The sequence below is a fragment of the Capricornis sumatraensis genome, chromosome 2 (genome assembly GCF_032405125.1).
Source record: "Capricornis sumatraensis isolate serow.1 chromosome 2, serow.2, whole genome shotgun sequence".
NCBI classification, from domain to species: domain Eukaryota; kingdom Metazoa; phylum Chordata; class Mammalia; order Artiodactyla; family Bovidae; genus Capricornis; species Capricornis sumatraensis.
The window spans coordinates 213,215,468-213,243,200 of record NC_091070.1 but is presented as its reverse complement, the minus strand read 5'-3'; the positions used below and the strand labels follow the sequence as shown (position 1 = coordinate 213,243,200).

The 27,733-nt window shown below is 44.0% G+C and overlaps 1 protein-coding gene across 3 annotated transcripts in view; it reads right to left on the bottom strand.

The window, feature by feature from the left end:
• Positions 1-9,231: 9,231 nt before the first annotated feature.
• Positions 9,232-27,733, bottom strand: part of GIGYF2 (GRB10 interacting GYF protein 2) — a 105,700-nt gene continuing 87,198 nt past the window's right edge. For 2 of the 3 annotated variants that reach the window (XM_068965943.1, XM_068965944.1), the window contains exons 21-27: positions 24,018-24,140; positions 20,857-21,066; positions 20,524-20,726; positions 19,233-19,387; positions 17,496-17,698; positions 15,042-15,189; positions 9,232-11,023 (exon numbers count right to left, since the gene is read on the bottom strand). In XM_068965943.1, coding sequence (XP_068822044.1) covers positions 10,956-11,023; positions 15,042-15,189; positions 17,496-17,698; positions 19,233-19,387; positions 20,524-20,726; positions 20,857-21,066; positions 24,018-24,140 — 1,110 coding nt within the window. In that variant the 3' untranslated portion in view covers positions 9,232-10,955. Of the gene's footprint in view, positions 11,024-15,041; positions 15,190-17,480; positions 17,699-19,232; positions 19,388-20,523; positions 20,727-20,856; positions 21,067-24,017; positions 24,141-27,733 lie in introns of all 3 variants that reach the window. The other variant, XM_068965942.1, reaches the window with a different exon arrangement.

Sequence of the window (27,733 nt, the reverse complement as noted above, 5' to 3'; positions counted from 1 at the left end):
CTACAGAAGCAGCAGGCTCCTTAGAGAAACGGCTAATTTCAAATCTAGAGACTTTAAGTGAGGAGCCTAGAATATCTCATGCCAAAGTCAGAAAGTGATCAAAGGATGATAGGGATATGGCAAAAGGACACAAAAGTCAACTTGGAGGGGCTCCAAATGGGCAACTTGTGCACAAGAAATAGTGTCAGATTATACCCTACAGTGTGTGCATGTGTGTGTGTGTGTGTGTGTGTGTGTGTGTAAAGTTTTTCCTTATAGTAGAATGTTAATCAGTTCAGTCCCTCAGTCGTGTCCAACTCTTTGCAGTCCCATGGACTGCAGCACACCAGGCCTTCCTGTCCATCACCAACTCCCGGAGTTTACTCAAATTCATGTCCAATGCTAATAAAGTATAAGAAAGCTTGGCAAGCACTAGTTGTTCAAGCCAAGAATCACCAATGACTGCTAAAACTAGTGGATCAAAGATTGATGAGAACTGGCTATTTAGGCTCAAAGTATCTCCCATAAAGAGAAAAGTTGTTACAGTGGAGAAACCTGGCAGACATCATCTTTAAGTAATTAAAGTTACTGACATCAGGTACCTCCTGATATGATACATCAAGGACTGACATAATATCATTTCTGTTGTAATACTGCCCAATTGCATAATATGAATTAAATCATGAGAAAGTACCAAACGAAATTTAAGTGCATTCTACAAAATAATTGTCCCTTAAAAAATTCCAAGGTATGAAAGAGAAACTGTTCCAGATTAGAGGAGACTCAAGAAATGAAGTCCCGTGGACAGAGGAGCCTGGTGGGCTACAGTCCATGGGGTCGCAAGTCACACATGACTTAGCTACTAAAGCACCACCAAGAAATATGACATCTAAACACAAAAACCAACCACGATGGCATCCTGACCTTTTCATATTTTTCCTTACAGAAGACATTAGTGGAGCAATTGGTGAAATATGAGGGAATTCTTGATATTAACGGTATCAAGTACTCTATTTTCTAATTTTAATCATTGTATTGTGGTTATGTAACAAAATGTCCTTGTTTCAAGGAAACACAGTCTGAAATGTTTAGGGGTAAAGGACATAACGTCTACAAGCTTGCTTTCAAATGATTCGTAAAATACAGTTACCGAGAGTCATTATTGAGGGGGTAGCTCTAGAGGTGTGGGTAAATGTTGCAACTGGAAAATCTGGATGAAAGATATGTCGGAGTTCTTTCTACTCTTCTTACAAGTTTTAAGCCTGAAATTATTCAAAATAAAAATTCCCCCTTCTCCTCAAAAAGAATCACTTTATTTCAACAACTGATGAAATAATAGACCTAGGCAATGATCATCAATGAATGTTAAAACTGCTACACAAAAGACCAATAGAACTTTTATAATGGATCATAGCAACAGGATTAACTGATGAAATCTGACAAAACTAAAAATGGGACAACCAGACAATGCTGCCTGTGATACCACAGGATGAATGCCAATTAACTATTCTTGGGGGGGAGAGGAGAATCTGAAGCTAGCTAAGTTTCTAGACCTACCAGTTTACAGAAACTGTGGGGGAGATAAACAAATTGACACCATAAATATGCTCCTTGCTGGATCCATATTATGGGGGTTCTGTGGGTAAATGATCTTTTTTTTTTCAAATTTTTTTTTGATGGGAAGCTGGTTAGACTAAAAGAGACTTAAAACTTAGCAATCAAATGTGATCCATGAACCTGATTTTGATTTTGACTCAAACTTTCGTAAAAAGACACTTCTGAGATAACCTGAAAAAAATAATATACAGACTGTGTTTAGATATTAAGAATTACTCATACCATTAATGTGGTATCGGCATGAGCTTTTTTAAAGGTATGTTACAATATGCACTGAAACATGTTATGAGTGACTCAATATAGCCAGGATTTGTTTTAAAATATTCTAAGGGGAAAAGAAAACGTGAGATTAAAAAATAATTGGTAAAATGGTAGGAGTTTGTTACATTAGTTGTTAGGACAATGTTTGTGTCCTCTCAGATTTATATGCTGGAAGCCCTAATCCCAGTGTGATGGAATTCAGAGGTGGGGCCTTTGGGAGGTGATTAGATTAGGTCATGAAGGTGGGATCCTCGTGTTGGGGTAAAAAGATGATTTTTAAGAGATAGAAAGGTGGGATAGAGAGAGAGACATGGGATCTCTCTCTGCCACGTGAGGACATAGCAAGAAGACGGCCCCCTGTAAGCCAGGAGGATGATTCTTAGTGGACACTGGCTCTGTCAGCACCAAGCTTGTGGGGCTTCCCAGCCCAGACCGAAGCACAAGCCTACATCAATGTCTCCTTACATCTTTTTCAATTAAAAAGAAAAAAGCTGAACTCAGGCAAAAGTTAGGCATCTTCCTTCCAGTGGACAAAGACTTGGCAGTGTTCCCAAAAGAGCTCCTCAAGGGGGATGACTGAGGAGGGAGGTGCACTCCCGTCTGCCTCACCCACTCCCTGCAAGGCGGGCATGATGGTGTGGGGCTCCAGAGGCCACCTTGGAGCACGAGTGACCTTGAGAAAGGAAGCCACAATCAGGATGGTGAACCAGAAAGACCCTGGGCCCCTGAGCTAGAGCAGCCTTGGAAGGACCATCTCCAGACTTCACTCGAGACCTCATCTCGCTTAAGTCCTTGTTACACGTGGCTGCTGTTCACTCGCTAAGTCATGCCCAGCTCTTCAACCCCATGGACTGCAGCACGCCAGGCTTCTCGGTCCTTCACCGTCTCTGGGAGTTTGTTCAAACTCGTGTCCATTGTGTTGATGATGCCATCCAACCATCTCATCCTCTGTCTCCCCCTTCTTCTCCTGCCCTCAACCTTTCTTAGCATCAGGATATTTTCCAATAGGTCCAAACTTAATGGTGACCTACTGACCTTTAGGGCTATTTTTCATGTTAAAGGAGGCCCTTCAAAGGAAAAACGAATCTCCTATCAAGGCAAACTAACTCGCACTCGTAGATTTAGAGGGACAGGTAAACAACCTTTAAGAAATGAGATCTCTGCTTAAGACCAGCTGGACTAAGTATTAGAACTGTGGTGTCCCATCCCCGGGACGTCACTTTGCCACCAATGAAACAGGAAGCGAGGACAGCTGTTAGGCTGCAGTTAGGGAAGAGCGCGCTTCTCTCGCTTTCCATCTGTGCACTGTTTCTCCCACACACTGAACCCATAACGTTGTTATTTTAGCTGCAAGACATTGCCACCAATGAATCCTTGGAGAGAAACTATTCTCTCAGAGGCTCCAGGTTCCCTGTCCAGAACCACCACCACCAAAAGCTGTGTGTGTCCATCACACTCACAGCATTCAACATCTGCAAAACGAACACCACCCGCCTGGCTGGCTCAAGGTTCCCAGGCTCTCCACGCTCCCAGCAAGCACTGTGGCTCCTTCATCTGGAACTGCCTGCACTGAAGCAGGGTCAGGGTCACACTCTAGAGCTGAACTTCTTTTCGTTCCCAAAAAAACCCATCCATTCTGAGGACAACTTCCATTTGGAAGGTGCTCTCAGCTGCACCTACTTGATTAAGAATGTGCATGCCTATTGCTCTTTTAACGAAGCTCAACTTACCTCACGAGAAGCACAGAAGAGAACCAGCTTCATCTCACAGCAGGACCATACAGACTTTTTAATATATAATGCAGAGCGGGTATTTTGTAAAAAAATATGTTTCAAATTCTTCAACAGATCAATGTAAGACAGTGTGTATAAAATGGCACACACACTATACATGTGTGTGTATACATGTACACATGTGTTGTATATATACCTCCCCTAAAAGAGAAATGGGCTTCCCTGGTGGCTCAGATGGTAAAGATTCTACCTGCAATATAAGCTGCTGCCGTTCAATCCCTGGGTTGGGAAGATTCCCTGGAGAAGGGAATGGCAACCCACTCCAGTATTCCTGCCTAGAGAATCCATCAAGGACAGAGGAGCCTGATGGGCTACAGTCTATGAGCTCACAAAGAGTCAGACACAACTGAGCAACTAACACACACACACAAAAGAGAAATAATTGTTTACAATAAAGCCTAAAGTTAGCCTGGATGGGAAGAGTTTGGGGGAGAGTGGATACATGCATACAAAGGGCTGAGTTCCACTGCTGTCCACTGAAATTATCACAACATTGTTAACAGCATGCATTCCAATATAAAGTAAAAAGTTAGATAAAACCTTTAGGCAAACCATTCAGTATCACAGTAATCCAAGTCTATGCCCCAACCACTAATGCCAAAGAAACTGAAATTGAATGGTTCTATGATGACCTCACCCTTATGGCAGAAAGTGAAGAGGAACTAAAAAGCCTCTTGATGAAAGTGCTAAAGAGGACAGTGAAAAAGTTGGCTTAACGCTCAACATTCAGAAAACAAAGATCATGGCATCGGGTCCCATCACTTCATGGGAAATAGATGGGGTAACAGTGGAAACAGTGTCAGACTTTATTTTTTTGGGCTCCAAAATCACTGCAGATGGTGATTGCAGCCATGAAATTAAAAGATGCTTACTTCCTTGGAAGGAAAGTTATGACCAACCTAGATAGCATATTCAAAAGCAGAGACATTACTTTGCCAACAAAGGTCCGTCTAGTCAAGGCTATGGTTTTCCCAGTGGTCATGTATGGATGTGAGAGTTGGACTGCAAGGAGATCCAACCAGTCCATCCTAAAGGAGACCAGTCCCGGGTCTTCCCTGGAAGGACTGATGCTGAGGCTGAAACTCCAATACTTTGGCCACCTCATGCGAAGAGTTGACCCACTGGAAAAGACCCTTATGCTGGGAGGGACTGGGGGCAGGAGGAGAAGGGGATGACAGAGGATGAGATGGCTGGATGGCATCACCGACGATGCACATGAGTTTGGGTGAACTCTGGGAGTTGGTGATGGACAGGGAGGCCTGGCGTGCTGCGATTCATGGGGTCACAGAGTCAGACACGATTGAGTGACCGAACTGATGATGACCTCAAGATCTTCTAGAACTAACAGAAAAAAAAAAAAAATGTCCTTTTCATCATATGAGACTGAATGCAAAGTAGAAGTCAAGAGATAGCTGGGGTAACAGGCAACTTTGGCCTTGGAGAACAAAATGAAGCAGAGCAAAGGTTAACAAGAGTTTTCCCAGGAGAATGCACTGGTCGTAGCAAACACCCTCTTCCAACAACCCAAGAGAAGACTCTACACATGGACATCACCAGATGGGTCAGTACCGAGACCTGATTATATTCTTTGCAGTAGAAGATGGAGAAGCTCTATACAGTCAGCAAGACCACGAGCTGACTGTGGCTCAGATCATGAACTCCTTACTGCAAAATTCAGACTTAAATTGAAGTGAGGAAAACCACTAGACCATTCAGGTATGACCTAAAAATCAAATCCCTTATGGTTATACAGTGCAAGTGACAGATTCAAGGGATTAGATCTGATAGAGTGCCTGAAGAACTATGAACGGAGGTTTGTGACATTGTACAGACCACTCCCAAGAAAAAGAAATGCAAAGAGTCAAAATGGTTGTCTGAGGAGGATTTAGAAATTGCTGAGAAGAGAAGCTAAGGCAAAGGAGAAAGAAAAGATATACCCATCTGAATGCAGAGTTCCAAAGAACAGCAAGGAGAAATAAGAAAGCTTTCCTCGGTGTCTCACTCAGTTGTGTCCGACTCTTTGCGACCCCATGGACTATACAGTCCATGGAATTCTCTAGGCCAGAATACTGGAGTGGATAGCCTTTCCCTTCCCCAGGGGATCTTCCCAACCCAGGAATTGAACTGGGGTCTCTTGCATTGCATGTAGATTCTTTACCAACCGAGCTATCAGGGAAGCCCTTCCTCAGTGATCAGTGCAAAGAAATAGAGGAAAACAATAAAATGGGAAAGACTAGAGATCTCTTCAAGAAAATTAGAGATACCAAGGGAACATTTCCTACGAAGATGGGCACAATAAAGGATAGAAATGGTATGGACCTAACAGAAGCGGAAGATATTAAGAAGAGGTGGCAAGAATACACAAAAGAACTAAACAAAAAAGATCTTCGTGACCCAGATAACCACAACAGTGTGATCACTCACCGAGAGCCGGACATCCTGGAGTGTGAAGTGGGCCCCAGGAAGCATCACTGCAAACAAACCTCGTGGAGGTGACGGAGCTTCAGCTGAGCTGTTCCAAATCCTGAAAGATGATGCTGTGAAAGTGCTGCACTCAATATGCCAGAAAAATTGGAAAACTCAGCAGTGGCCACAGGACTGGAAAAGGTCAGTTTTCATCCCAATCCCTAAGAAAGGCAATGCCAAAGAATGTTCAAACTACTGCACAACTGCACTCGTCTCACACGCTGGCAAAATTCTCTAAACCAGGCTTCAACAGTGCATGAACCAAGAACTTGCAGATGTTCAAGCTGGTTTTAGAAAAGGCAGAGGAACCACAGATCAAATTGCCAACATTCGCTGGATCATCAAAAAAGCAAGAGAGTTCCAGAAAAACATCTACTTCTGCCTTACTGACTACACCAGCGCCTTTGACTGTGTGGATCACAACAACTGTGGGAAATTCTTAGAGACAGGAATACCAGACCATCTGACTTGCCTCCTGAGAAATCTGTATGCAGGTCACGAAGCAACAGAACCAGACATGGAACAGTGGACTGGTCCAAATTGGGAAAGGCTGTATATTGTCACTTTTATTTAATTTATATGCAGAGTACATCATACAAAATGCCGGGCTGGATGAAGCACAAGCTGGAATTGAGATTGCTGGGAGAAATATCAATAACCTCAGATATGCAGATGACACCACCCTTATGACAGAAAGCAAAGAGGAACTAAAGAGTCTCTTGATGAAGGTATAAGAGGAAAGTGAAAAAGCTGGCTAAAAATTCAATGTTCAAAAAATGAAGATCGTGGTGTCTCGTCCCATCACTTCATGGCAAATAGATGGGGAAACAGTGGAAACAGTGAGAGACTATTTTCTTGGGCTCCAAAATCACTGCTATGGTGACTGCAGCCATGAAATTAAAAGACACTTGCTCCTTGGAAGAAAAGCTATGACCAGCCTAGACAACATATTAAAAAGCAGAGACATTACTTTGCCAACAAATGTCCGTCTAGTCAAGGCTATGGTTTTTCCAGTGGTCATGTATGGATGTGAGTTGGACCATAAAGAAAGCTGAGCACCAAAGAATTGATGCTTTTGAACTGTGGTGTTGGAGAAGACTCTTGAGAGTCCCTTGGACTGCAAGATCCAACCAATCCATCCTAAAGATCAGCCCTGGGTGTTCATTGGAAGGACTGATGTTGAAGCTGAACTCCAATACTTTGGCCACCTGATACGAAGAGCTGACTCATTTGAAAAGACCCTGATGCTGGGAAAGATTGAAGGTAGAAGGGGACGACAGAGGACGAGATGGTTGGATGGCATCACCGACTAGATGGACATGAGTTTGAGCAAGTTTCGGGAGTTGGTGATGGACAGGGAAACCTGGCATGCTGCAATCCACGGGGTTGCAAAGGGTCGGACACTACTGGGCAACTGAACTGACCATTATATTGAAATTAAGAAAAAAGCTTTCAACTCAGAGCCAGTGAAGAGTTCAAGCTCCTTGGTGTATACACAGAACCTCGTCTTGTGAAGATAATTCCCATTTGCTTGCTCGTCTAGAATGACCTGACCACTCATTCCAGTTCCCAAACCCCTGAACCTGAATGGCTTGTGACTACCTTGACAGAATATAGTATCAGAGAAAGTCAGAAGAGATGAGGCAGCCTCTGCCCCAGGGGTGGGAGTCAGGGGCCGAACAAGCAGCCCACCTACCTGCAGCCACCACCACAGACAGCTCCTCCAGCCATCGACCCAGCAGAGTGCCCAGCTGACAACTGCCAGCATCAACCACTCACCATTTACAAGAGTGAGCCATTGTGTTGGCCAACCCAACAGAACCTTCCCAAGATCACAGCCCCTGCTGACATCTGAACAAGACCAGAGAACCATGGAAGAACTGTCCAGGTGAGCCCTTCCTACGAGGTCCTGACTCATAAAACTACCAATAAAATGAAAGGGTTGTTGTCAGCCAATTTGGGGGCATTATGTATCAACAGTAACCAGGACACCAACGCCCTTGGGGAAAGTGTCCATAATCAAATGATCCTGTCTGGGTATGTTTCTGAAATCCTGACTTATGACAACTGGAAGCAAACAGTGTACAAAACAAATACTTTAAAACTCAAGAAGAGCTCAGATAATTTGCCAGTAAATTCACAAAGGGGCTACCCTGATAGTTGTTGCTAAAGAATCCACTTGCAGTGCAGGAGATCCTGGTTCAATTCCTGGGCCGGGAAGATCCGCTGGAGAAGGGACAGGCTACCCACTCCAGTATTCTTGGGCTTCCCTTGTGGCTCAGCTGGTAAAGAACCCGCATGCAATCTGGAAGACCTGGGTTCACTCCCTGGGTCGAGAAGATCCCCTGGAGATGGGAAAGGCTACCCACTCCAGTATTCTCGCCTGGAGAACTCCATGGACTGTATAGTCCATGGGGTCTCAAAGAGTTGGACATGACTGTGTGACTTTCACTTCACTTCACATTAACAGGAAGAGGTAAGAACATGGTTGCTGGAAGTGAGAGAGTAAACGAGACTGAAAAACTGATAGAATTGCGACAGAAACAAACATTCCTAGGAAAGAGTGGTTTCATTCCAAGATGTGGGAAACTCCTCAGGTAGCAGCAGTGCTGCTGGTTAAGCAAGTGTAACGTTCCATGACTAAAATGACTTTGCTTCCCCCAAATCTTCTGACCTTCTCCGTAATACTTGTGTTTTTAACTTTTCCCCCAAACAAGCGGAGTTGAGTCTCATCTGGAAGGTGTGGGCAGGTTCTGGAGGGGATCTTCAGGGGCTGGTGTGTGTGTGTGTGTGTGTGTCTGTGTGGTGAGGGAAGGAGACGAGCCACAGGTCAGCAGAGAGAGACCAAGGAGGACGGACACTGAATCAACTTACCCCGTTTACCCTGACCTCAACGCTCTTCAACTAAAGAACTGGCGGCGTCTCCGAGCCTGCCGGAGAAAGCCATGGCTGCTTCCACGTCCAGGGCACTTGTGTGTCTGCAGCTTTTCCATGGTGTCAAGGACATGGCTTAGCGCAAAACTCACCTCGACAAGCGTGAGTACAAGAGATGTACCCAGACAGAATACCACGAGGTTTTATTTAAGGTCTTTTTTATTTTCCTCCACACTGGCAAAAGTTCCGAGGGAGCTTAAAGTTCTGTAAACATCTTAACTGTCCCTCTTCCCCACCCCCACTTGTGAATTTACAAAGCAAAGGAGAGCAGGAGCCCCAGTTTTTAATGGTTCCCCATCTCCTCATGCTGTTTGATCCAAAAACTATATACAAGTTTGTAGCAGTCTCTGTATAGTTATTGTACATGTTTAGAAGGGAGGGTGGCCAAAAGGGATAGGGAGAATGCTGATCCAAAAGAAGAAAAACAGAAACCAAACAGAATCATCCCAAACCAAACTGCTCTCAGAGCAACTCCAGCCTTCCTCGGGCCATGATGTCAGAAAGGGAAGGCGCTCGACCAGGAGCCGCCCAAACCACAGCACTTCTTGCGCGGGGACGGATGGTCCGGTGGCTGCAGACCAAAGTGTGATTGGCAATTTCAGGTGATGTTCTGTGGGGGGTTGGCGGAGGCAGGAGGAGTATTTGCTTATAAATAGGGCTTGGATACATTTATATTTGCAGTGAAGGGGTATTAGGAGGCCATGATTGAAGCCAGAACAGGCTTCTCTCTCCCGTCCCCTCCATCCCACGGGACTCTCCTGTTTAGTGGTTTCCACAGATGAAGGTCTTAAAAGATGGTCAGGTTTTGCATGTTCTCTTTTCAGAAAAGGCAAGCCAGCAACTTGCCGCTCCAGCATCTTTAGACAAAACCTTTCGGGGCCACAGCAAGACACACACGCAATGCTCTGAGGAACCAGATGAAATTCCGGGCTTTTATCAGAAGCAGTTTATCCCTATCCAAAATGAAATTATACAAATTCATACATATGGTAAAGATCCTAACTGCCTCTTAAAACGAGACAAATTTTCAGCAGAAAGGCCCAAAACAAACTGGTCCTAGTCCTCTGAAGTAAAAATATTTATGGGAAAAAATCCGTTTTTGTAAGAAAGAAAAATTAAAAATAAGTTCCTCTCCCAGGCCATAGGGCTTCCTTTGTCCGATCAGGTTGGAGTATGCCAGGAGAGAAGTCAGCTTGCTTGGAAGTCACTATCTAATGAAGAAAAACCAAGAATCCTTTCTCTGAAAGGATCCTCAGAAAGAATGAGGGCGAGGGGTGTGCAACATCAAACCAATCAATCTAAATACCACCCCACTCAGGGCCTCTTGGATGCAATCCCAAAGTTAGCTGCGGCAATGCCACCTGCAGACTGGAAGAGCTCTGACTGTCTCTGTCGGATGCTCAAGTCACAGTCCATGGGCGTTTTGTTGCTGGCCAATGTCTGTTACCATTAACTCTCTTCATGATTGCACCAGTCAGACCCCTTGCCCGTTTGGGGGGTGGGGCGGGGAAAAAGAAGAAAAAGAAAAGTCAAACAGAAGGAAAAAAATGACAAGAGAAAGTAAATTGCTATTGGCAGATCCCAACACACTTTCTGGGAGACAGGAGGTGAAATCACGGCACAGTAAACACGTGCTGCCCAAAATCAGCCTTGTTGGGGAGGAATCCCCACTGCCACCCCCAAGACACAGCGTCTGGTCCACTCATCTACAGTCTGAGATGCGCACCAACAAAAACGGTTTAAAGAATCTTGGACACAAAGGGCTAGAAGAAAAAGCCTGAGATGATCGGTTCTGTGATTTGTTGCAGTGACAGAGAGTATATGGTGAGTAAGTGTTGTGTCCAGAGCTGGAGAATCCATGGTTGGCAGAGAGGAGAGGGAAGGCCAGTCTGGTCTGGCAGGCGCTCAGTAGTCATCCAGAGTTTCGATCTCACCCATGTTGAGTCGCTCCGAGGAAGCGTTGACTGAAAACCCTGCAGGGAAAAATCTGCAATGAGTGACCAACCACACCCAGACAACCCTGTGGCTCAAACTCAGGCAGGGGGCTGGAATTTCAGTCTCCTGTTTTTGAGTATACCAACAGGGATACTAAAAGGAGGAAGAAGAAAGGATAAAGGTCAATGCAGTGGTTTTCTTGCCCTTCCAATGAGAGATTCTATTTTAATATGTTTTATTTCTTAAGGTTCTGATATAATTTAATTAGGGAAGAAACACACACACCAGCATCACTGCTTAAAAAGAACTGCAAACCACTGCCCTAGGGAGTCCTCAATCCAGGCCTGGGGTGTGTGTGCACGTGTGTGTGTCAAAGCCAGGCCAGGCTGCCCAGGGAGAGAAGTTCATTCAGAAGGTGTAGCTGCCTTAGAAGAATGGGGCAGGGGCAGGACAAGAATAACACACTAAGTACTTTACAACCACTAGACCAAATGACTGTGACATCTGAGTGAGAATAATCACTACTTCAGCCCCATTCACTAACTGGGAACACTTTCAGTCCAAAACACTGCCAAAGTTCTGGTTGAGAGGTTCTGCTCCAGGGATAGGAGGCTCCAGGGAAGGCAGGCTACAAGCTCCTGAGAGCTCTCAGCTGTTCTTCCTATCACACAGAAGACGGCACAGAAATGAAAAAGCTTCCTTATTCAGCTCAACCTACTGTAAGTAGACCACCAAAGGCAAGGATCTCACTGAGCAATACTGATGAACCAAAATACTATCTGGTTTAGAAAAGGCAATACTAGCACAGCTGAGCTTACAAACACTACTGAGGTCTGAAAACCTAATGCCATCAGTCATGTATGAGTTTTCAATAAACTCCACATAATCAGAGACTGATAAAAGTTACTATTAACAGGGCCTCTCTGGAATGAGTGAGTCTCAAAATGCTTTTAGTTCAACCACCCTAAATGAAACCCCAAACTGTCTCAGTTGCTGTTTGAGTATCAAAGAGTAAACAGGCCAAGCTCTCCAGTCTAAAAGCAGCTCTGTTAATATTACTTTGAGCTTTCCCCCCTCCTTTTGGCCCTTTAACATTCAAGTTTTCAAACAAATACACACTTTAAATGTACCAATAATACACAAAAATGTCTTACATAATAAAAATACTTTAATTATATTACACTGACTCCAAAATATCCTGATTTGAAAACATAAACATCCCTATTTTTTAATCAAGGAAGCTGTGGTACAAGCTGTTTCCAAGGCCTCCTATTGGAAGAGGTTAGGATTCCAAACCCCAACCTGAGTTCTACCCCTCAACTGTGTTCCCATAACCTGCAGGACTTTTTTCCCATCAAAATAATGAAAGGCTTAGTGTGTTCATACTTGAAAATAACAGTTATTTAGGTAAACGTAAACCCTAAAGAACAGTCTGTGAAATGAACTATTACTCGGCTCTAAAGCAGGTTTTTCTTTGACTTCACATGCATCTCGAGAACAAATGAAATGTGATAAAAACAAAATGAGCTACATGCAATAAAACCGGGAATGCAAAAAAAAAACACCAACTATTTGTGTTTTCCCATTCATACAGAGACAGGACTGGGAAAAGAAACCTGGGGCCACAAAATGGTTTTCATTGCTATAACAGAATGATTACTGGACTGGCTTTAGCAGATGCGGTCTCATTTACCTGTCAAAAAAACCAGTGAGGAGGGCACTCCTCCCCACCTGACAGAAAAGGGATGCTCTGGGGTGTCATGAGACCCCAAGCAATACAAAGAGGGACTGAGGCCCAGTATGCCCAGCTCTAACCACCACTCTCTCTTAGGTTTAGAACAGTCTCACTCACATGACTTTAAGGTTTGGGGGACTGTTTCTGTAAGAAAACTGTGACTGGTGAGCAATGGTACTTTGTGTATTTCTCATATCCAAGCACAGGACGCTGGCTCACAATGGCGCCTGCCAGCTTGAAAAGCTAGAGAAAACACAAGCACAGCGGAGGACATGAGCATTAAAATGAGGCCGGGCTTGTTCTCAACGTTTGTTTTAGCAGCAAAACGCTATTTTGATCAGTGACCACGTTCTCAATGGATACAGTGGGGTCAAAATTGATTTGTTTTCCTATTATGTTCATGGGTAACTTGTGACTGATGTATATTTGTTAATCTTTCTTAATCTGCAAGTCAATAAGGCATATATCAATTAGAAACAATAATAAATGGTTAGTAGGTATGGGGCAGAAATTATCAGAGGAATTTCCAGAAGAATGTTTACTTGAGCAAAAATTCTCATTAAATGGTATATAAGCAAGAGCTCACCCAAGTAAGTTTCTTCAGTATTTTCTGAATAGTTTTACTGCCCTTATATTTTTCTCTTTCCCTTTCAAGATATATACTCCTTAAAACTCTAGTCCTAGAAAGACCTCCCTCTCATTTCCCTGAAGGGGGATTTTAAGTCCCTTTCTTTCTTACATCTATAATAAACAATGGGGTCAGATCAAATATTTAGTCCAAAAACATTTACACCTCATTTTCAGAAGAACCTACCCCTACTGCCCTAGCCAAGTACCACAGCTAAATAGTGGGAGATTTTTAGCTAGAACTCACAACCAGAACTGAAAACATTCTAAAATCTACATTCATCTATTTCTGTCAAAACAGGACAAAATTTTGGACTGATCCATCCATCCTTAACATAACCTTCCAAGACAGGCATTAGAAAACAAAACGGCGCCAGACCTCTAGGTTTCCAAAGCCCACCTGCAGAGCGCAGTTCCAAGGGGCGCTGCTCAAAGCTAGGTTTGTTACTGGTATATTGATTTCTCCAGGGCAGGAAACCTCTGAAGTAGGATCCCATGAGGGCAGAGCAGTCTACCTCTCACTGTACCATCAGCTCTTTCACTCCGTATGCCTCCCCGTCACGTCACACTCGGTCCACCAACACCTGAACAGCATGTCCTTTCCCCAAAGCCTGCTCCACCTTCCAGTGCTCATCATTTTATCAAAGGGCAGCTCTTTCCATCCTGCTGCCTAAACCTTTCCTTTCTCCTTGCCCAAGCCTATCCCTAACTTTCTGAAATCCATCTAACTCCTCTCCATCTCCACCACCAAAGCCCTACCCTAGGCCACCAGTATCTTTCACCTGGTCTATACTGCACCCTCCAACGGGTTTGCCTGACTTCCCAACCTGCCATCTTTGCCAATACAACCATTCTATTCCAGACAACACAGTTTTATAACAGCTCATTAATACATTCATGAACACAGGATAATTTTAATTTCATCCTTGTCGGTGAGGCTGTTAGGCCAGTTTAAGAAACAAAGGTAGCCCATCAGCTTTGCCTATGCTGTTATTCCAGGAACACCATACCCTATCCTTCCTGCTTTTTCAAAGCCCCAATTCAGGTGTCACCTTCTCCTCAGAGCTGACTTGTGTGACGACACTGGTCCCTAACATTGGGTAAGGACAGTCATGGGAAAAAAAAAGAACAGCTACTGTAACACAGAAGAGTGAAGAGAGAGTGGACCTGCCGTGAAACCCCAGCTGCGCTGCTGACTGCTGAGTGACTCTGGGAAGCGTTCTCAATCCTCTAGGCCTCAGTTTACTATTGTTAACGCTGGAACATCACCTCATGATGCAGGGTAATTCTGAGACTATTCTACAGTGAATATCAACTAACATCTGTTCTTTTTTGAGTATCTGATTCGATTATGGTCTGCTTCCACACAAATAGGCACTTTACATTTTAAACAACATTTACTGTTCTTAATCAGCATTATTTTCTAACTAAACTGAAAGGGTTTTAGGAAAATTCATGTTAGATGTGAAAAAGTCTTTCAAATTTAAGGCACCATAAAATATATTCTTTTCCTTGCTCCCTATAATAGATGAGGCATAGCTCTTGCAGAGATTCCCAATAAATACTGTTTATTTTGAACTGGCTAAAACAATTTTTTTTGTAAGAAAAATTTTCTTTCATGAAAAACCCTCCACCATGGGCCTCGCATATACTTCACCCTCAACACCCAGCTAAGACTTGAGGCCTGTGCTCACCTAATAGACTAGGGTCTGCTCGGACCATCTTCTGCTTTTTCTTCTTCTTGCCACTTTGCACGGCTTCAAAGTTGGATTGCTGGCTGCTGGCCTGACTGGCCTGAAACACCGAGTGGAGCGCACTGTGGTTCATTCCCCACACAGAGTCCTGTAACACAAGATGGCACCACTGAGACCACACAGTGGACGCAAGCTTGGCCCCCTCAGAAAATGGCCCCATCTGGCCTCATTACCGAGGAGGAGTTTAGAAACAGACGCCTACCACGGATTCTGCTAACAATGAAACTGAGGGCAGTCCACTTCCACGAGGCCCAGCCTGGGGACTCCAGGGGTCCACACCCTAGGCTGTGCGTCTCCACAAGGCCCAGCCTGGGGACTCCAGGGGTCCACACCCTAGGCTGTGTGTCTCCACAAGGCCCATCCTGGGGACTCCAGGGGTCCACACTGCTGCGACAGCACAGTTGTCAAAACCTCTCCAGGGGCTTCCCTAGTGGCTCAGCAGTAAAGAATCCACCTGCCAATACAAGGGTCACAGGTCCAATCTCTGATCTGGGAAGGCCCCACCCGCTGTGGAAGGACTGAGCCTGTGCCCTGGAACCTGGGAGCCACAACTGCTGAGCGTGCACTAGAGCCCGTGCTCCGTAAGAGAAGCCACTGTAAGGAGAAAGCCTGTGCATCACGATGGAGAGGGGCCCCCGCTCACCGCAACTAAAGAAGAGCCCACAACCCAGCACAGCAAAAAATGAAACAAAATTTTAAAAACCAAACAGCTCGCCAGACACACATGGAGTCTGCACCATTCACCAGGAATCTGCTCTCTGGCAATCTGCACCCCCACCTGCTCTAGGTGGAAGGGTCCTTTGCTCTCTGGGCCCCGGGACAGAGAGGAGAGCCCACAGACCAGCTGAGAGCCCAGTACCACGCAAGACAAAGTTCATGCCATGCACTTCATTCCTAGCAGCAATCCCGGAAGGGATCTGTTCCCAAAATATTATTCACATACTTTATACCAACTGGCTCAACTATGAAATGGTCTACCAGCCGTTCACACTGTGTGCTGCTCCTGTGAGAGCAACGCATTCTGAACTGGGATCAGGCTCCCGAGCTGGGCGGCGGAACGGGCAGGGGGCAAGCCTGGCTGCGCGCCATAGGCGGCCCTCTCACACGCGAGGCCTCTGTACTGCTGCTCGCTGTCTTCTCTTGATTCCTTAACATTTTTTTCCTGGGGCTGTTTGTGTTCACATCTTTCCTTTTCCTTCAGTTGATGCTTTAGTCCCATTTATCCAAACAGATTTTAAACGCCCTATACTTCTCTGTGCCTTACACATTCCTAAAAGTGAACTCTGATAAACATTATCTCTAGTAGAAGAACCACAAGATTAAAAATATTCTTAAGCCTCTCCAAGAGTCCTGACAGACTGTTCTTCAGAAACTTGTGAAGACAATCCTTCTCATTCACGGATCCCATCATCTGCGAATTTGCATGCTTGTGGTGTTTCTGTCCTCACTCTGAATATGCATGTCTACAGAGCAGTGAAAAACTGAGCTGCCCAAGATGCACGTTCCCAGCTGAGGCAGAACTCGGAGACACTTCCTGCCTCCTCGTCTCAGCTCTCACACAGCAAAGGAGCATCTTTCTCAGTCTCTTTCAGATCATGTTTTCACACTGCTGATGGTGATTCCATTGTTTAAAATGGCTCCCAAGGGTCAAGTGCTGTCTAGTGTTTTTAAAGGGCCCAAAGGCTGTGATGTGCCTCAGAAAATGTGTGTGTTAGGTAAGCTTTCTTCAGGCACGAGTTACAGTGGCACTGGCTGTGAGTTCAGTATTAAGGAAGCAGCAATGTATTTAAATAACGCATCCTTAAACAGAATCACACACAGAACAAGGTTATCAGCATTCCACAGTTACAAGCTGACAAAAATGCTCTAACACAGGTCCACAGAAACCTAACCCCCTAGGAGCAATGGTTCAGCATTTGCTAATTCTGTGTTGGCAGCAAGTTCACAGAATAGAGTTCCTGAGAATAACAAGAACCTTTACATTCTCATCAACAGTGTATGAGATATTTGGCAGGTACAGTACTGTCAGTACTGGGAACAAATGATCTGGAGCTTCAGAGAGTTACCATTGTTGAATTTTAACTATTAAAACCAAACTTATGCATCTATGACAAGTTGGCATTTGCAATTGGACAGAGGCATCTATATGAACCAAGAAAAATGGGGCTGGTATGACTAACAGTGAATGAATGGTTATATACTTGCTTTTTGGGAAATTCACAAAGGTCTCAGGACATGTAATTTTAAAATGTCAAGTCTACCTGGCATTAAAAGGTTCCAGTCATGTGATGTACAAAAATGGTGGTAGTATTTTAAAATTTCATTTCTCTGGAGGCTCCACTTTCAAGACACCAGTATTGACCAGGGCACTGCACTCACTCTGCTGCCTCGTACCTGCTGCTGCTGCTGCTGCTGCTGCTGTTGCTGTTGCTGTTGCTGCTGCTGCTGCCGCTGGTTGGCTTTCTGTTTGGCACGGCGCTCGAGGAACTGCTTGGCAAACTCCTTGGCCTCAGAGGTATCTCCTAAATAGGCCCTAATGTAATCATGGACCTCATATGGAGATTCTACTTCCTTCAGGAAAGAAACAAATGTGGGCACTGTAACATGAGAGGGAAGAAGACATAAAGAGTAACAATGAAATATCACACAGCAGAGGTCAGGGTCAGTCTTCAGTACATTTTAACACCTAACAGGGACATGAATGATGGAAACTGGAAAGGCATGCAGCTATTATGCTAAATTCTTTGACCTACTCTGTAGCCATGGGGGGGGAACCCCACTCTCATTGTAATGCCCCAAATCGTCTGAAATATCACAGCGATGAAGATATCATGCATATATTTGTTTCACTAAATGTTATTTTGGTAGAAACTAAGTTATGTTGATGGAAACAACTGCTTGTCTAAGACTAGAGTAAGCTGGGGATTCCTTTCTTCTCTTCTTTAAATTCAGTCAAATATGTTTTAAATGCCATGGTGTGTGCCAGGCACCATGAGATACTGAAGATAAAGCTGCAGCCTCCTTTTGCTTCACTGAGATAACCTCTGTTTACACAGAAAAATTCGACATGAAGCAGTGTGGTGCAGGAGAAAAGTCCAAGTATCAGAGTTAGACAGACATGGGTTTAAAACTTGACTCTGAAATTTGCTCACTGTGTGACCTTGATGAGCTACTTAACCTTCCTGAGCCTCCGTTTCCTAATTTATAAAATGGGGATAACACCACCGACATTGTAAAGGTAAGTTATGGCCAAAATTAAAATCACTAGGATAACACATATTAACCCCCAGAAAGTGCCTAGTACATGGTAGGTGCTTAATGCATGGTAGCCATTACTATTTTTCACTCTTGCTTTCTCTGACTCGTTCTGACTGTCAGCTATTGTCACACTGCTGCAAAGGAACCCTTCAATTCTTTTCCTGTTCTGTTTTTTTTTTTTTTTTTTTAAAGGTTTCTGGCTTTAGAAAAGGCTTCAGAGATGGACTAGTTCAGCAAAGCTCACGAGTTATGGGAATCCCGTTCACACCGAGCTGACTGGTCTCTGTTCGAACATTTGCGGGTGAGGGAAGTACTTGCTTCCATCTCAGGTAGACAATTCTCTTTGTGAACAACCAACAAGCAGCAAGTTTTTCTCCAAACTGCGCCGAAACCTTTTTATCTGCATACGTTACAGGTCTCAGCTTTATCCCACACAAAGCATGCCTACCTGCTCTGTCACAACTCCCACCCCTGCCCCCAAAGGCAGGAAGGGAGAGATGCTCACATCACCCCAGTCTTCCCTCGTGCAGGCTGACCTATGTCCCCGGGATAACAGTCAGTCTCCTTCGTTCATCTGGTGATGCTCCCCAAAAGTGAGCGGGACAGAACCATGATCTCTTCTGCCCTGTCCATCACAGGACAGCCTGCAAAGCAGCTACTCTTTGGTGTCCACTGGTAACCTAGTTCAGGACAGTATTACAGAACTTTTCTCACAAGTAATGCTGTAAAAGAGTCAAGTTCTTACAGTAAGTGCAGGACTTGACCTCCATCAGACTTCACCTCCTGAAGGCCAGCCCATTATTTCAATTTCCTAACTCTTTGTGGGGCCTGCTCTGCCATTCCACATGCTGGGTTTCCCTCCCCAGTTCTTACCATCCAAGTTATTTGCCGTATTAAGGGCATGAAGCATCTGTTCACACCACTGGGTAAATCCATCTTGGGCTTTATTTACTCCCTGAAAGAGCTTCAGCAATTTTTCTTCTTCTTCTACTTTCTTATTCTGCCGGTTAGACACACCTACAGATTTACTAAAGCAAAACAATAGGGTGGTATTATATTCCCAGGAACTGTTACTATTATGATCATACTCTAACACCATACATAGATAATGTCTTGGCAACATTGGATGGCTGTCCAGCAATCCAATTCTTGGCTCCGAAAATGAAAACAAACAGACAAACAAACAAAAGCCCAAAAACAAAAAAGTGAAATACTTGGGTTGGAGGTGGGGGAGTTTACTCAATACCTATTAAAATCTAGCCTCGGTTAGTACATTCTAGTTTGTGAATAAGGGCTTTTTTTCAGAGAAATTATTAAGTTCTTCTCATGTCTGTCAGTAAGATTTTAAATTTTGCTAAGCCTCAGTTTCCTCATCTGTAAAATGATACTAATACTTCTTTGGGTTATTAAAAAGAATAAAAATATTATATGCAAAGGCCTAGAGCACAGTGCCTGGCAAAGATGCTCAACATGTTATTCAGTGTCCTATTCATCACACATTAAGCCCCCAGAATTGAGAAGAAATATTCTGACAACACTACCATTTATTAAGTAGTTACTATGTGCCAGGCACTTTACTAACTACTTCACACATATTCACTTAACCTTTACAACCACACCCATGAAGCTGTTATTGTTATCTTCATTTTACAGATGAGGGAACTGAGGCTCAAAGAGGTTCCCTCCTGCCCAAGGTCACACAGCTAGTAAGTCCTAGTGCTGGGATCTGAGTCCATGACTTAACATTAAAACCCATGCTTGTTCAACAAAAGAAAGATGAATGTAAGATGTAACAAATTCATCATAAAAATAAAAGTTTAAGTGTTTATAATACTCTAACTTAAAATTTTAGAGAAAATGCTAGAATCTAGAGACTACCTTAGAGAAATATTCAAGAGCAGTAACAAAAAACATTAAGTGTTTACCACGTGACAGGCAACAGACTCCATGTCCAGCAACCAAAGGAGCCACTAGTAATAATACCAATGTGTTTCCATAGGGAAGAAAAACAATCATCAAACTATCACCTCACATGCCAGGATATAGGTGAAAGTAAGTAGAAACTAAATAACTACCTTTCTCTGGCCACCCAGTATCATACTCCTCACATGCCCTTCCTCCCCCAATCCACCAAGGAACACAGGTCAATCGCTTTGAGCCCTACCTGAGACCGGCGTTTTTATTTTTGTTTGTTGAGTTCCTAGGTCCCACCTCTTTCACTGCATCATCCCAGAATCCCATGTTGGAGTTTTTAGTGTCAGCATTGCTCCAGATACTACTGACTAGGTCAGAGGCCCACTGGTTAGGGGGACCGGTATTTATAGAGCCCCAAACAGAATTCCCAATGCTGGTGTGCAGGTTGGAATGCTGTTAAAGAGAGAGACACAAATAATTACAGTTAATAATATTAAAAAGACAAAAAGAGAGCCCACCAAAGTCAAAACAGATAACTCACACCGCCAGTCCATACAACAACCGCTCAGGAAGACGGACCCACCGTATTATTCCGGGCTCTGTTTGGCTGCTGGTGCTGCTGCTGCTGTTGCTGCTGCTTCTGCATCTGCCTGGCTTCTTCCTGTTGGATCTCCAGAAGAGACTTCGCAGTGCCTGCAGGTTTGCTGACGTTCCCCCAGCCTGAGAGTTTCTGCTGTTGCTGCTGCTGTTGCTGCTGAAGAGCTTTCATCAATTCCCTCTGCTGGCGCCTCTGCTGCAGGCACAAGAGAAGCTATCTCAGGATTCCAGTTTTTAAAATAAAAGTTATAAATGTCCAGTATGCTAAATGGAATATAAATACATAGTGTGTGTGCTGAGATGCTTCAGTTGTGCCTGACTCTGTGATCCTATGGACTGTACCCTCCAGGCTCCTCTGTCCATGGGATTCTCCAGGCAAGAATACTGGAGGGTGTTGCCATGCCCTCCTCCAAGGGATCTTGCCAACTCAGGTATCAAACCCATGTCTCTTACATCTCCTGTGTTGGCAGGTGGGTTCTTTATCACTAGTGCCACCTGGGAAGCAACTAAACATCTAACAGTTAACTACTCTGCTGCAAATAAAGATGTAAACAGTCAGAAGTACTAAGAGGAGAATAAGAAGAAATTAAGAATTACTTCTTAAAAATTAAATAGGACTTCTGGTTAAGCATAAAAATGTAATATGTTTATTTCCAAAGTCCTATCAAAATGACAAAAATAATTTTTTTCTAAAACATAAACTTTAAGGACAAAGAGAACGGAAAGACAGCCAATACAACAGACCCAGTAAGTTGAAAGCGAAGTAAAAGGAAGCTCAGAAACAGGTCAATTCATACAAAAAGCTCGGGAATTACAGGCATGGGTATCTCGAACAAAGGAAGACAGGCTGAAAGTCTGTAAAAAGCAACATTAAGACCCTGACTACATTCCCCACCCAACACACTTGGCAGCTATCCCTCACCTCTCCCCAACAGAAAATTAAAACTTTCCTTTTTAAAGAGGCTGAACCAGGTAAGTAGATTATTCTACAGGAAAGCTGACCTACCACAAGAGAATACACCTACAGATACCAACAGATGGAGGATCTGAACAGAAGAGACCAGTACAGACACCATCACAGCAAAGCCCAGCAAGGTGCCGCATGCACCCGAACCCCCACCAGCTCCTCAATGCCTTCTTCCTAAATGAGAACACAGCCCAGCCTGTGAGATGGAAGCCAAAGACCAAATCAAACAAACAAGATTCTGTTGGAACAGAAGCAAGGGAAAATAGGAGTGATCAGTAAGCATTATTCTTAGAGGTTACACGTTGTATTCAGTAAAACAAGAGAAAGAGACTATAAACACAACTACTTAAGAGGGAACAATATATGGACTCAGAACTTTAAAATAAGAGAGCACACCTTTAAAGTTCAATAGAAGGACTGAAAGAGAAGACTGAGAAAATACTCCATCACAAAAGACAACAGAGAACAAGATGGAAAGAAATATGTGTGCGTGCTAAGTCACTTCAGTCTGTCTGACTGTGTGACCCCAGGGACTGCAGCCCACCAGGCTTCTCTGTCCATGGCATTCTCCCAAGCAAGAATCCTAGAGGGGGCTGACACTTCCTCCTCCAGGGAATCTTCCCAACCCAGGGACTGAAGCCGTCTCCTGCACTGGCAGGTGGATTCTTTACCATTAGCGCCACCTGGGACAACACGCAGATGACAAAATTTTGAGAAACAGAGCACACGTGCAGCAAGTCAAGCATGTTCAGATTTGAACAAGTTAGAGGGTCCTGGAAAGGACACCTCCAGGGAAAGAATGAAATAGAACTGTCGGATACTATCTGCTGGGTGGCCCTTTATACATTTCGAAGCGTGCACAGACTTAACTGTTCAAAGAAAATCAAATGAAAACACAAGGCAATTATTAACTTCTAACAGACAAAAATATGAACAAGAGAAGACCTGTTATTCCAACTCTGATGACCATTATTATTTTTTTTATTTAGCAGGGACCAAAATTATTAGAACAATTTCTAGCCTTGGAGGAGGAAGCTACACTCTGCTCTGCATCCAGCTGTTAACTTTTGAGAAAAGAGAGATGATTTCAGAGAAAGCTCAGCCTTTTTTCTTTTGAAGGTGGGTAGGAAATATGGTAAATTTTAAGACGAAGAAAGTTTTTAACCTACTGGGTGATGTCATGCACACTACACGGTGAACACGCACAGAGGATTTTCACGGCCTTTAGTGAACCACACCACCCAGATAAAGAATGACGGCTTGCATTCTCGAACAAATTGACTGCTCTGCCTCAAATCATACCCATGTACAGTACTTCCATTAAGACTCAGTTACCTCATGCCACCTTCTCAGAGAGGCCTTCCCAGTCAGCACACCTAAAACTAGACGATCTGCCCACTAGACTGCTGCCCACCACCAACGCTACCACTAACTCCCAACCTCCTCCCTACGCCCCTTTCCACTTTTATTTTTCTTTCTGACACATACTGCCTTCGAGAACTCCGTATGTCCTTTCACATCCTTGTCCCCTCAACTAAAAGTAAGCTTTATGGAGGGAGAGAATTTTGTCTGTCTTAGATGCAACTGTATCCACACGAGCAGCAAATACACGACAGACAGATGGCACTCAGCTAGTGGTACACTGAGCCAAACCATTTCACTCACTCATTTTTTCCTTTCTGTCAAGAACTACGTTCTGCTGCCCCCCAACCCCTTTCACTCTTTTGTATCCTCTCTATCCTAATGAGGAACTACAGGATGTAGACGAACAAGCAGAGAGATGGTATTTCTGTCATATTTTAAGGTTTTCTAGGTTAGTCAGAACCCAGTACCCTTTAGAGAAAAATATTTCTGCATTGTAAGCATCAAATTTTTAAGAGGCTATCCGCACAAAACTCACCCCCAATTCTGAAACACCCATGTACTTTTGTTTCTGAGCTATTCTCTCAAGAGCTATGGTAAAGGTAACCGAACATTTCTGTACCCAATCTTAATGCTATTTCTATTAGATCCTTCATATCTGCTAGTGACCATCGTACAGGCTAAAGAGGTGAAAAATAAATATCTAATTCGGATACACAGCAACTCTGACAACAATGTTTATCTTTAGTAGACACTAATCCAGAATGCACACTGGCTATTCTGAATCACCGATTGTCTAGATCACATTTAAAATTTACCTCCTCTCGAAGCTGCCGTTCTCGTTCCTCTTCTAGTTTCTGGATTTCAGCCAATGATAGCGTTGCCTGGGACTGACATGCTGTCGTATTGGACTGCTGGCCCCACGTTGAAGAAGAGGGAAGCTAGCAAAAAAGGAAGGCAGAAGAGTTCATGAGGACACATGGACAGGAGGGGCAATGATGCACTGTGCACAGAACCTTCACGCTTCCCTCCATTCCATTTGTAACATTCAGTTCAAACTTCCTTCTTCAATCCTTTTACATGACTACTCTACCAATCAGTTTTGCTTCTTTTACTTAATTTTCTCTTGTCACAAGATTATTTTAAAACAACTTAAAACACACCAATATTATTGTTGTTTTAGTCCTAAGTGGTGTCCGACTCTTTTGCAATCCCATAGACTGTAGCCCGCCAGGCTTCTTTAATCCATGGGATTCCCCAGGCAAGAATACTGTAGTGGGTTGTCATGTCCTCTTCCAGGGGTTTTTCCTGACCCAGGGATTGAACCCACATCTCCTGCAATGGCAGGCAAGCTCTTTACCACTGAGCCACCAGGGAAGCCCAAAATACATCAATACACCTTTACCTGATTTACTCTTAAGAAATTGCAAATTTGTTACACCTGCCACTGATATACACTCCAATATACAGCCAAAAAGAGAGAAAATGAAACAAAAGAATCACTAAGTTTTTAATCCAAGGAGGTCATAAGGACACGATACCCTGTTCTGAAGGGAAAGCTGAGGTGGGCAGCTGACGCCAGGCACAGTTTTCAATCAGTCTTTCATGGAAGGGAGTTAACCAGGCTGTGGCTTCTAGTCATGAGCACTAAATTGGTTTTAATCGATAATTTTTTTTTCCCTATCCCTTAAAATTATTGACTAAAATAAAGTGTAAATATGAGTCCTCTATACTTTAGTGTTCTCAAAAGTCTGATTATTTCTAAGGGAATCCCTTGGTCTTTCTGGGCCAGAAAAAGATTCATTCACTCAATTTTCACACATCTTATGGCTCTTAAAAACAAAAACAACAAAAACCAAACCTAAACCAGATAATAAAAACAGTTACATGTGTGGATCAAAACAAAATGCCAAAATAGAAAGGTTCTTCAGTACTAATCTCTAAAACTGGAACTGATGGGATAAGGGTAAAAGCAGCTTAAACTGTCACTGATGTTACCGGACACTCTCCAAACGAGTGCCCTCAACACTACAGAACATCTCAACATGCTGAGCAACCCTCAACATGTTATGCCCTGTGGTGGGCAGTAGGGGCACCTCTCTTACACGCACCTGTGCTCCGGGAGGAGAGAGGTACAGAAGGGAGCTAAAAGAGAAAGACGGGGTACCAAGTAGGAGAAGTGGGGCACAAATGAACTCTTCCTCTCCACAGGAAATGACATATCTGGAAAGTCCTAAACTTCCCTGGTGGCTCAGACGGTAAAGTGTCTGCCTACAATGCGGGAGACCCAGGTTCGATCCCTGGGTTGGGAAGATCTCCTGGAGAAGGAAATGGCAACCCACTCCAGTTGGGTTGCCTGGAAAATTCCATGGATGGAGGAACCTGGTAGGCTACAGTCCATGGGGTTGCAAACAGCGACTTCAACGTCAGTGTCAATCAAACCTGCAGCAAGCATCACTCGGAAGGCCTGTAAAAACGGAGCCGCCCTGGCCCCCCGCATTCAATGAATAGTCAAAGGTAAAGCCAGAGAATTTGCATATTTTTGTAATTCTGATGCAATCAGCCAGCAACCACTGTTGTCTAAAACCCCAGTGGCTATATCACGCCAGCATACCCAGGAACCAATCGCCAGTCCTCTGCAGCGGAAACTCAGCCAGCACCAAGAACAGATTCACTGCCTCCTGAAATGGCCTGTTCCCCGTATAGGCACCTCTGAAGTCCTCCTTTATCTTGTGCCAAAATATACTTCACTGTGCTTTCTGCTCATGATTCACAAGACTCTTCTCTGGAGTAATGCAGAACAAATCTAAGTCTCCTTCACATGACAGATCTCTATCATTTCCCTTAAGTCTTATCTGTACGTAAGAAATGCTATCCCATCACTCCATCAACAACTGCCTCAGGGCATTTTCCAGTTCAACCAACATCCTGTACTGCCCAGACAATCACACTTTTCAGAACAACTCTCTCCCAAGTGACAAGCAAACAGTAGGGAATTTGGGACATTTTCGGACCCCTGAATGCCTAATATCCTTCACTGATATTTAAGAATTTTACATTTTCCCCCTGCTCTGATACTGCTACCTTACTTTCTCAACACCATTTTTTAAGTGACATTTCTTTAAGAAGTATTAAGAACAATCCTTAAGAAATGTAACAACAGAGAGTCTGGAGGACTCGTGCCCTGACTTGCTCTCTCCCAACCCCCAGCTCAGCTGGCACTTCAGATGAGGGGAGCCAAGGACACAGGCCTCCCTCTCTCCCCTCGGCTGCCAGGCAGAGGGCTGACTCCCCGGAAGGAGCACGATGTTAGCAATTCTCATCCTGGCTCCAGCTGCCTGTTGCAGAGGCTAAGTTAGAGACAAGCACTGCTGAGAGATGGGAGCTCGCTTATGTCTAGCCTCCACTTATGGAATGGAAACTGCATAGAGCTACTGTGACTGTTGTTTAGTTGCCAAGTTGTGTCTAACTCATTTGCTACCCCATGGACTGCATGGTATTTCTCAGGTAAGAATACTGGAGTGGGTTGCCATTTTCTTCTCCAGGGGATCTTTCAGAGCCAGGGATTGAACCTGGGTCTCCTGAGACCATGAGGGCCCTGACTGCCACTGCCCTATAGTTTGAAAGGCAGAGGTTCCACACCACCAGGAGAGGTAAGCCAAGGAGACCTGAGGCTCAGGTCCCTCCCCAAGGGCTCAACTGAAAAAGTGGGTGCCACTGTTCCCAAAGCAATTCCCTCCTAGCTCAGTAGGTAAAGAGTCTGGTTGCAACAATCAAACAGAGACCCAGGTTTGATTTCTGGGTCGGGAAGATCCCCGAAGAAGGAAATGGCAACCCACCCTAGTATTTCTGTCTGGAGAATCCCATGGACAGAGGAGCTTGGTGGGCTACAGTCCATGGGGTCACAAGAGTCGGACACGACGTAGCAACCAAACCACCACCACCACTGTTCCCAGCTCCAGAGCTGTGACTCGGGGAACTCTGGCCTTCAGGATGAGGTGGGAGGAACAGATTAGAGGGAGAGCTCCAGATCTCTTCTCAAAGGAAACTGACTTCATTTGCAACAGAGTGTGGAGAATGAGGAGCTGAAGCCTAAGGGAACTTTCAAAATCAGTGAATGTTGGGGTAAAAGGCAGTTAGGGGGCAACTGGCAGATTCAGTGGAGACAGGCTAAACTGTAGGCGCTTCTTGGTCTCAGAATTTGCAGATAACATGATACAGAAAATCCTAATGAAATCACTAAGGAACTATTAATAAATCAGTCCAGCAAGATGGCAGGATGTAAGCTCAGTATACAAAAATCAATTGTACATCTATACCCTTACAAAGAACAACCTGAACATGAAATTTTGAAAATTTCATTTACAATGAAAGCAAGATACTTAAAAATAAATTAAACAAAAGAAATACACAAACTACACTCTTAAAAACTATAAAACAGCGAAAGAAATTCAAGATCTAAATGAACATAGAAACATCTTATGTTTACAGATCAGACGACTAAGTGTTGTTAAGATAACAAAACTCCTCAAAC